General features: G+C 47.3%; 1 protein-coding gene across 1 annotated transcript; it reads left to right on the top strand.

The window, feature by feature from the left end:
* Positions 1,236–9,359, top strand: BIRC5 (baculoviral IAP repeat containing 5). Its single transcript, XM_005694094.3, has 4 exons — positions 1,236–1,420; positions 1,707–1,816; positions 3,304–3,421; positions 7,160–9,359. The coding sequence occupies exons 1-4, from the start codon at positions 1,310–1,312 to the stop codon at positions 7,247–7,249; spliced, it is 429 nt and encodes a 142-aa protein (XP_005694151.1). The 5' UTR covers positions 1,236–1,309; the 3' UTR covers positions 7,250–9,359.

Below are 10,525 nucleotides of genomic sequence, written 5' to 3'. Positions count from 1 at the left end.
ACCTTTGGAATCTCCCAAGAAATAGGAGAGTCTCTTGTAATGAGCAGTTCTTGGCAGGCCCCTAGACAATGCTTAAAAGAGGTTTCAGCCCTCCACCTTCCAAATCTTCAGGAAGTGGAGAGCTGGTGACTCAATTAATCACCAAAGGCAAATGACTCAATCAACCAAGCTTGTGAAACCTCCATAAAAACCTCTCAAAAGAGGATGTTCAGAGAGTTGGAAGGCTGGGGCCTCTGCCTGAGGCTGGGTACCAGCTACACAGGCCTTCCCTGAACCCAATCTGGTTAAGCCGCCTGCTCCCTAGGCAATCATTTCTATTATGCAGGCATACTGTCCTGGGCTGTTCACTTCCTTGAATCACATTCCTATCCCCTCCCACCTCTCTGAGAGGACACCCAGGTCTCCTGGAGGGAGGGCAGCGGGCATTATTTACTTTAACACATGGCTCAGAGGTTAAAGCGTCTGCCTCCAATGCAGGAGACCTGGGTTCGATCCCTGGGTTGGGAAGATCCCCTGAAGAAGGAAACGGCAATCCACTCCAGTATTCTTGCCTGGAGAATCCCATGGACGGAGAAGCCTAGTAGGTTACCGCCCACGGGGTCGCAAAGAGTCGGACACGACTGAGCGACTTCACCTTCACCTCTGTTTACCCCTACCTGGATCTCTCGGGCAGGGACTTAGAACAGATATCTAACTCCTGAGGAATTCTGGTGGAAAGGGAAGAACAAAGTGACAAGGATCAGTTTCTGGATCTCCAAGAAGCTTCAGTGAAAAGATTCGATAAAAGACTTGATAAACGAGTGAACAGCTCCCTCCAGCAAGGGTGGAGGTTAAGCTGTAGGCTTCATCTATGCGACACCTTTCCCAGGAGGATGCATGCCTTCTAGATGGACGGGCCTCAGCATATATTCAGACCTGGCCAGTACAACGCCTGGGGAAGCTCGTACTAATGGTTTCAGGAATGGGACACCCACAAAAGCAATAGAGTTTGCAGGCTGAAAGAGCTTAATCCATTCGTGCTCGCAGGGGCCACTCCTTGAAACTATCACGGAGGCTTCAGCACATCCCCAGCTTCTGTTCCCACCACTCTTAGCAAGTAGTTGGGATGTAAGTAAGCGCGGGGCGGGGTTCGCTCGGTGGCGGCTGAGCAGCTGCAGAGCCACGCGGCGAGAGGACTACGACTCCCAGCATGCCCCGCGCCACTCAGCTTCCCACTTCCCAGAAGGCAGCGGGAGGCGCGTTCCCGACATGCCTCGCGGAGGCCGTCAACCGCCGGATTTGAATCGCGGCACTGCTCGGCGGCGGCGGGATGGGTGCCCAGTCGTTACCCCCGGCCTGGCAGCTCTACCTCAAGGACCATCGCGTCTCCACGTTTAAGAACTGGCCCTTCTTAGAGGGCTGCGCCTGCACCCCGGAGCGGGTAAGACCTCTCGGAGTCCCCAGGTCCTCCCCGCCCCAAGAGTCCCGCCCCCGTCCTGAGGCGACCGGTCCCGCGGACTCCAACCCTTCCGTGGACTTCTAGGCTCTGAGTGACCTCTTCCTTGGGCTCCGGCCTTTCTGTGGACTTCCGGGCCCGGGGCGACCTCTCCCTCGGGCCCCAACCCTACTGTGGGCTTCCAGGCCCGGGACAACCTCTCCCGCGGGCTCCGGCCCCTCTGTGGGCTCCCCCCTCCGCGCTGGGGCCTGAGCTGAGCTCTCCCTTGCAGATGGCCGCGGCAGGCTTCATCCACTGTCCCACTGAGAACGAGCCCGACTTGGCTCAGTGTTTCTTCTGCTTCAAGGAGTTGGAAGGCTGGGAACCAGACGACGACCCTATGTAAGTCCCGCAGGCCGGCCTCACTGGGCTTCCTGGGTGCCCCAGTTCCATCGGGACCTTTTGTTTTGTGTTGGGCTCCTCCAAAAAAAAAAAAAACCAAAAACCCTGAATTTCGAAGGATTAGTGAAAGAGCTTCAGCTTTCCAACCTCCTTTGTGTCCTAAACAGCTATTGTAATGGATGAGTCTGCTGCTGGCACCTTGATGATGCTTTCAACCTAATCCAACCCGATTTGGGGAATATCCTTCTGGATGGATGTTAAAGAAAGGCATTTTCCTGTGGGTTCTTGATACCTTTTAAGTTAGAATGCGGGAGCAGATCCTGCTGTGACCTAGAGCTGTCCAGGTGCCTTTCCTGTTTAGAGTTTTTAAACCTGAAGCTTTATTATCTGGACTATCATTCATACAGCAGAAAAACCACACCTTGAAGTAGTACGCCCGTGTTGTTTTGGATTTTGTTATTCGTGTCTAGTTTGCGTGTGTGTGTGCCTGCGTGCGTGCATATATTCATACAGACAGCAGCTGTCTTCCTGTAATGTAATACCCCATTTTTCCCCTCCCATTTTTTTTCCCTGTCAGAACCAGTAGCTTCCAGAACGTGATTTTTTTTTTGTCCTAGAGAATCTCTGGAGTTGTTTGTCTTCTTGGCAGGAAAAGTATCACTGTGTTTCCGTAACATGTTTGCTCTTGTGACCCGGTATTGACTGGGATGGCATGGTGACCACACCAGGGATCAGTGGAGAAATGCTGGTTGTTTTCTCGGGAGTGAATTTCCAAGTGCTGTGATGTCTTCGGATTATAGCTGCTATTGGCTGTCCTCTTGGGATTTGTGTGGCTGTGTGTTTCTTCCAGATTGTTCTGGGTTGTTGTGGTGGTTTTTTGTTTGTTCTTTTTGGCCGCATCAAGTAGCTTGTGGGGTCTTAAGTTCCCTAAGGAGGAATTGAACCTGGGCCTCAGCAGTGAAAGTGCGGAGTCCTAACCACTGGACCACCAGGAAGTCCCCAGACTGTTCTGGTTCTAGTGCAGTCTGCCGTGCAGGGATAATTCCTGCTGGAGAGAATGACAGTACAGGCACAGGAACTCACTGGAGAAACCAGGCCAGTAGTGCCCCTTCTCTGAACCAACAGATTATGTAGTAAGTCCAGTAAATGAGATAACTGCAGACGATTCCGGATTTTTAAGGGCTTTGACGTGGTACCTTTAGATTTACACTCTGTAACACTTTTCCAACTGCTTGCTAAAGGACTCCAGATAGAATGTAACAGCCATAGGAGGGGGATGGGGGGTGTCCACAGACCAAGAAGATGCTGAGATGAGGTATGTGGGAATGTGGGTCTGGGCACTGGCTCCATCCACTTCAGAATTCACACTCTGCTCCTGACGCAGAGCAGCGTGTGTCTCTGAGGTGGGGAGGGAGACTGGTGGTAACGAACTCTTCTCCCGTTACTTCACTGTCTCTGTTGACATGCTCATGTATTGTTTTTTCTAGAGAAGAACATAAAAAGCATTCATCTGGTTGTGCTTTCCTTTCTGTCAAGAAGCAGTTTGAAGAATTAACCCTCAGTGAATTTTTGAAACTGGATAAAGAAAGAACCAAGAACAAAATCGTATGTATAACTGGAAATAAGAACCAAGAGCAAATCCTGTTCAGCATCTTTAGTACTAAACTCCTACTGCCTCACAAACACTACATAGACGCTTTTCCTCAGCACTTTCTAAACCCCTCAGATATGTGTGTGAAGATACAAAAGGACAGAAAAGCATATGACCTAGACTGTCACCTTGGGGTTGTGCAATCAGAAAAAAATTGCATGCCCTGAGTAGAGGTGCCCTCAGTGTGTGGTTACCCCTGGTGGTGGGACGTGTGAGGGCTAGGCTGGCATTCCTGCCTTCAGTGACAACTGAGATGGTAACTCCTTTATACGGAGTGTGTTCATGTGTTAGCAGAGCTGGGAACAGAGGGTTTGGAGACACAGAGTAGAGTGTGTGTCAGGAAGGGGCATTATGTGTGTTGGGAGAAACTAGTGCCAGTCCTACTGGACCTTGAAGGGGTCTTTGCAGGCATACTTTGACTCTTGCACAGGTAAACTAGATTATTGGGAGAGTGAAACCATGAGTCCGTAAAGAAGCAGCTCCTAAACAGCCTGGGCTGTAGAGAAGTAAGGTTGCCAGAGAAAACCAGGACTCCCAGTTAAGTCTGAATTTCAGGTACACAAGGAATAATTTTTTAATATATCTCACATTTTATGTGGGTGTTTACTAAAAAATTACTTGTTTATAAGATGTTCACATTTAACTGAGCATCCTCTCTCTTTATGTGCTAAATCCAGTAGCTTTACAAAGAATAAATATTCAGGTATTTAATTTCTTTTTAGCAAAGCCCTGGGCAGGGAGTCCAGACATAACACTTGTCTCTGCCACTCACAGACTGTGAATTTAGACCAGTCTTGATCATAGTTTCCTGCCTATAAAATGGAGGATAGACCCCCATGGTTTCTGATATCCTTTTCAACTTGAAAATCATGTTCTTTTTTAGAGATCAGTATACATAATTCTGTCTAATATGGTACTTTTCAAATGCTAAGGACAAAATCGAAAAGTTTTTCGAGAAGCGAGAAGTCAGTGGTCAATAAAGCTATGTATTCAACGGAGGTTTTGGGAACTGCTGTGTTGCAGTTAGGAAGAGGGCTAGAAAAGGCCTTTGAAGTTAGGGGTCAGTTCATTTTCTGTGAAGTACCACAGATGGTAAGTGTTTAGCCATCATGGGCCACAGAGTTTCTGTTAGATTTTCCTTTTTTAAAAAAATGTACTTCTTCATTTTATTTTTTGCTGAGTCTTACTGCTGCACTCGGGCTTTTCCTAGCTGCAACAAGTGAAGGCCACTCTCTAGTTTGGTGCATGGGCCTCTCGTTGCGGGGGCTTGTTGTGGAGTGCAGCCTCTAGGTGCAGTCGATGTGGCCCATGGGCTTAGTTACTCCTCAGCATGTGGGGTTTTCCCGGACCAGGAAGCGAACTGGTGTCCCTTGCAGGGTGGATTCTTAACCACTAGACCGCCAGGGAAGCCCTATAAATTATTCTTTGTTTGTTTTTTTCCCACAAATATTTAAAATCATAAAGCATTCTTAGCACTGGGTTAAGAACAGGCCATGGGCTGATTGGATGTGTCCCACAGGGCATATTTTGCCAGCCCTGTTCAAAGTGAAAGACCAGCTTGTGTACTTTGGGAACGGTTGTGGGAAAGCTATGTCTGCGAATGGGAGGAATGTTAAGGGCAATACAGTGAGACTGCAGCCAGATTGTGGAGCTCTGAGAAAGACAAAGATGTTTTGGTAGTTGAAACAAATAGGAAGACACACTATAGTTGTCACAGTCCAGTCCTAGAAAATTGAGTGCTTGTGATCCTGTGATCTGATAGAAGAAGGTGGCTAACCTGTTGAGGAGGGTGACTTAGGAGGACTGGAGGAGGAGACCCAGGAGATGCTGGGCCTCTGTTACCTGGGTGTCAGCAGTGGGGCAGAACCAGGTGTGAACACCAGGAGAAAAGTGGGGAGATTGGAAGAAAACGGTTTGCTTCTAGTTTGCAACTGCTTTTTCGTTCTCCTCAAGTCAAAATACTTTAAAATCTATGCATTTGTTTTTATTACCTTGTTTAATTATAAAATAAACTATCAGTATAAAATATAAAGCTTTTGTAAGGAAGAACCAAAAGCTTCACCCCTATGCCGGTGGTAACCACCATTAACTGGTATATTTCCTTCCAGATCATTTTTAAATGTATCTATTTGGGGAAATTCCCTATTGGTCCAGTGGTTAGGACTCTGCACTACTACAGAGGGCACAGATTTGATCCCTGGTCAGGGAACTAAGGTCCTACTAGTCTTGTGGTGCAGCCAATAAAAAGAAAATAAAATAAAATTCAGTTTCACTAGTGGCATTTTATCTGCTCAGTAGCTACATGTGGCCAGTGATTATTGAACTCTGCAGACAATTGAACATTTTCATCATTGCAAAAGATTCTGTTGGATAGAGGGCTGCTCTAAAGTGACACCCAGTTGTGAGGTTTGTTGCAAATAATATATCCCTGATACAGAAATTCAGGTCCTCTTGTTTCCTTATGGGCATATGCTTGTGAGTGGATGCAGAAAGTAAGATTTGGGGTCAGAGCCAAGTGCAGGGAATGGGTATAACCAGAGGCCCATCTGCTTCCTGCTAGAGCTCCAGGATGAACCATCTAGAGTACATTGCTTCTGGAGGTGGGCTGGCATGCAGACCTTGTCTGTTCTCTGATAGGAAACAAGGTTGGCAGCTGATCTTTTAAACCATTGATTTAATTAGCAATGGGATTGCAGTACAGTTTTAAGACAGACATGTATCCAGGTGAGATAATTACATGTTGCAGTTTACAAACACTGGGAACAAGGAACCAGTGCTGTCTGCCGTGATGCTCGGCATTGATGAGGCCCCATGTTTACCTGAGATGCTGCTGGTCAGTTCGAAGGACCACTGACTGCTCAGGCAGCCACGTGGGTGCTGGCTGGCGTGCGGCCAAGGAAGAGCTGGGGCTCGGGGTCTGACCTGGTAGCACACCGTGTGCTCTGTGCTCCTGCTGCTGCACCCCCACCCTCTTTCGCAAAAAGTTACCTTTATTGTTTTTCTTATTTAACCCAATAAAAACCTATTGTTTGTTTTTTAATATGGCAGAGAAATCAAGTAGAATGAATTTGGGAAAGAGCTTTCTGGATTTGCTGACGTGATTGTCATTTGTCTCCCTGGAGAGAGCACTTGGCATAAGGAAAGATTGGAAGCCAGATTCAAAGAGCAACTGCAGGTGGCAGGTTTTCTGTTTTAGAAGAAAGCTGATGCTTGACAGGGAGGAGAGGAGGGCTGTGGACTTTTCTGTGGAAGCTGCAGAAGCAGTGTAGGTTAGTGGGAAAGAGCAGGGCTCTGCCACAGACTAACAGGTAACCCTGAGCTGAATGGTACTCTGGACTTAAGCTTCCTCTTCTGTATAATGGAGATAAAGGTGGCGTCTACCTCATGGAACACGGAGCGGTGAGTAAGCTAGCGTGTGTGGCAGGTAGAATGGTACGGCACAAGCGAAGCCATCCACCAGTGTCTTCTGTTATAATTATTGTGAGGCAACTCAGATGAGAGGCATTTGAGGGAAATTCCCTGGCAGTCTGATGGTTAGGCCTGGGAGCCAGGGTTTGATCCCTGGTTGGGGAACCAAGATCCCTGGTTGCGAGGCCTTTGAAGTGAATGAGAATATTTACCCCATGTAGCTGGGCATCCCTATCCGAGCATGCCTAGAGCTTCAGTTTCACGTGTGTATTCTTTACTTCCAGGCAAAGGAAACCAACAATAAGCAGAAAGAATTTGAAGAAACTGCAAAGAAAGTCCGCTGTGCCATTGAGCAGCTGGCTGCCTTGGAGTGACACCTCCCTGTCACTGCTGCACAGCGACACAGACGTCGTTTCCAGGGCACACCCCTCAGCGTTACCAGTTTTTCTCTGGAGCCTCTTAACTGTGCCTTAGGAAAGCAGAACATCAACATTTTGAAATGAGAATATTTAAACTGTATTTTTTATTTTTTTTCTTGAAGTTGATGCCAGGGTCTTCTTCTGTTATATAGCTAGAGCTAAGTACAATAACTGACCCTGTCTTTTCTCTTTGGTAGTTTTCGTTTTTTTGCTTCCTGGACTTAGCAGGGTGAGGGGAGACATTTGTTCACGTGGGTAGAGCCCTTTTACAGCAACGTGTTTGGGCTTCACGAAGCTGGTGACTGGCTGTCCAGCTGAAATGTGATGCGTGAATGTGATCATAGGTCCGTTATGACTGGACAAACAGGATTAAGAATGCCATTTTAAGTTCCACTTGCATAATATTCTGCATTTATGGTATGCACTCATCATGTCCCAGATGTTCTGTATTATCTCACACTGATGTCTGCAGGTCTGTGATCATCTCTTTCACCCCATCAGGTCTGTGGTGTCACAGCAGCTCCCTTCCTCCCAGACAGACTGTATGGCCCTCCCTGCCATGCCTCTGAAAATGCCCTGTATGTTAGGGGTTCCTTGCCATCACATCTTGTGATTTTCAGTTTCATAGGGGTAGCCATGGGATTAGACCCCAGGCTCTGCCTCTGGACTTGATCTGTGTCAGAGCCCTTTCTGTAACTGTAATATGTGTGACTTGGTGAGGGGGATGCAGAAGGACTGATGTCTTGAGAGTAGAGCTGGCCTCTTGCTTTGTGGTCAGCTTGAAGATACTTCTGCCGTGGCTCCTGGCAAGGTTGCAACATTTTTCTACAATAGACAGGGAGGTCTTTCATGCGGAAAAGGAATGTTTCAGAGGCCTGGCTCTCTGCTTCTGGATAGCAGAGCACACAGAGTGGATTCTTCCTGGGGAGTCCCGCTATGGACCAGCTGTCATCCGTTGGACGGGGCACACAGGGGCAGGATGAAAAATCTGAGGAAGGAGTTCATGGACTTAAGTATTAATACTCTTCAAATACCTACTTTCCATTAATGATGTGCATTAGGCAACTGATAATTCTCCTGTCTTTCCAATGTGAATCTTCCTAAAGGAATAAATTAATTTAAAAAATAGATTGCAAAACCTCTTTGGGGGAAACTTTTTTTAAAAAAGCATGTTTTTTTATGTTGTTTTCAGTCTTGCATGATCATAAATGCAATGATGTATGTGTTTCAGCCCCAGCACAGACTAAGCGAAGAATTGGAGCAGTTGTAAAAAAATAAAAAGCGTGTGGAACACCCACTCCGGCCCCAAACTGGCCTTTAACGGGACGCTTGCCTTCTGGGCTTGGGCCTGGTGCCTATTGAATTGGAGCTGCAGTTTCCTCACCAGTGATGCGGGGATCCTACAGGCTGTGCGGCCTCAACTGGCTTTTTGTGTGTGTGGCAACAGGATTTTCATGTAAAGAGGAATTGGGACAAAGCCCTCAGTCCCTCCTAAGATTCTGTAGTGTTGTTTTCTTATCTTGTTTGAATTATTATTTTGCATAACAGGATAAACTACAGTTAAAAGTGAGCACAAAGCCTTTCTTAGTCACTGGGGACACCAGTGTGAACTTTAGGTGGATTTGGAGACAAAGTAAGATAGCAGGAAATATCTGGCAGAAACTGTCATGAGATTGCTGCACGGTTAGCCAGCCCTGATGAGCTGGTGGGTGCACACTGGCTGCTCCTCTGCGAGAACAATGCAGTGGCCTGAATCCCTTCTAAACGACTTGGCTTAGAGCTATGGGGACTTGGTGTGCCGTGCAGGCGATCTGTCAGCCCTGACTGGCTGTGTCTCCATTGCTCCACATCTGCGCCACGTTCACAGCATTGCCTCCGCAGCGGTCCCCTCCTCTCCTCCCCGAGGCCGGCTCACGCAGGGCTGAGGCCTGATCTTCAGATGATAGATTTTATTTCACCATGCTTCATGAAGTAAAGCTGCAGGGTGGATTGTTACTGTCCTATTGGAACCTCTGGGGGTCATCTGGGTAATTGCTGAAGAATAAAAACTGCTTCATTTCAAACACTGCAGACCCTACTGGGTTTCTTAAATACTTTTGGCTTTTCGTGGCAGTCCCTTCTTGGCTTGCCCATTGATCGACCCCACCCCAGTGCTTGCGGGGGAGGGATGAGTCCTTGCAGAGTGAGAGCCAGCCTTGGGCTCCTCTGCAAGAACCACTTGAGACGAGCCATCTGTGTCATCCGGACTCGTTCCATGTATAAACCAGCTGTGAAAAACGCACCTCAGACATACTTTTCTGCCATATCTCACTAAAATGAATTTTTCCCTCCAAGTACGGAGAATGTTGCAGTGGTTTTTGTTATGGGGAAAAAAGGCATTTCAGCCTTTATATTAATCTCAGCTGCTTATTTTCTCTATTTGTGCCAATCTGTAAATGAATAATAACTGATCCTTACAAACTGGCATTGTATAGAAACTGAGAAAATGTGTTTGCTCTTTCTTTTGCACGATGGGTAATGCTGCAGTTCTTTGTGTTGTCAGGCTATGCTGTGAAGCAAGGCTAAGCTGGCCCTGACCCCTCAGACCATCTTACAGATTTCCTCTTCTAGAAACTTTTAAATTCTGAAAAAAAACATATCACTGGCTTCAATGGCTGCCAATGTCCAGAATGTTTACCAGACATCCATTAATGAAGCTTTAGGCCCTTACTAAGGGCAACACCCTCAACTTTTCTCAAATATGTGTCTGCCTTTCTGATACTTCAAGTCAGTGGGAGTCTGGAAGGGTTGTAACTGGTGGTGAGAGTTGTCAGGTATGGTGAGATCAGAGCCAGTGGACAGCCTGGGGCATTGGGATCCTCCATCCTCAGTGCTATGAAAGATGGAGCACCAGCCAGCCATTACCTGCAGGTTGGCACCCCTTTGGGATGTGGACCATTTGCAGGTTGTACTCACTTAGAAAAAAGTCAACAATTGCCAGTAAAGTCTATTGGGATCTTAACTACATTTTTTGGATGCAAAAGTGGAGACTTATAAAGAGATGAAATAGCTTGTCCAAGATCATATAAGTAAGAAAGCATTCAGGTTGGGGTTTGAATCCAGGCAGTCTGACCCCAGAGCTGGCCCCTCACTAGTGACACTGTCCAGCCTTGGGGGCTGGGGCTATGGGCAACAGCCTGGCCCCAGGGGGCCAGTGCAGTAAACCATCCCCATTCCTTTTTTCAGACAACT

The sequence above is a fragment of the Capra hircus genome, chromosome 19 (assembly GCF_001704415.2).
Source record: "Capra hircus breed San Clemente chromosome 19, ASM170441v1, whole genome shotgun sequence".
Taxonomy (NCBI): domain Eukaryota; kingdom Metazoa; phylum Chordata; class Mammalia; order Artiodactyla; family Bovidae; genus Capra; species Capra hircus.
This window is presented reverse-complemented; position numbering and strand designations above follow the sequence as displayed.

What these genes read in the sequence shown, in the direction of transcription:
- BIRC5 (XM_005694094.3), top strand. Translation starts at nt 1,310, where the DNA reads ATGGGTGCCCAGTCGTTACCCCCGGCCTGGCAGCTCTACCTCAAGGAC. An exon ending in GCGCCTGCACCCCGGAGCGG is followed by an intron (nt 1,421 to 1,706) that starts GTAAGACCTCTC and finishes TCTCCCTTGCAG; the next exon opens with ATGGCCGCGGCAGGCTTCAT. An exon ending in AAAGAACCAAGAACAAAATC is followed by an intron (nt 3,422 to 7,159) that starts GTATGTATAACT and finishes CTTTACTTCCAG; the next exon opens with GCAAAGGAAACCAACAATAA.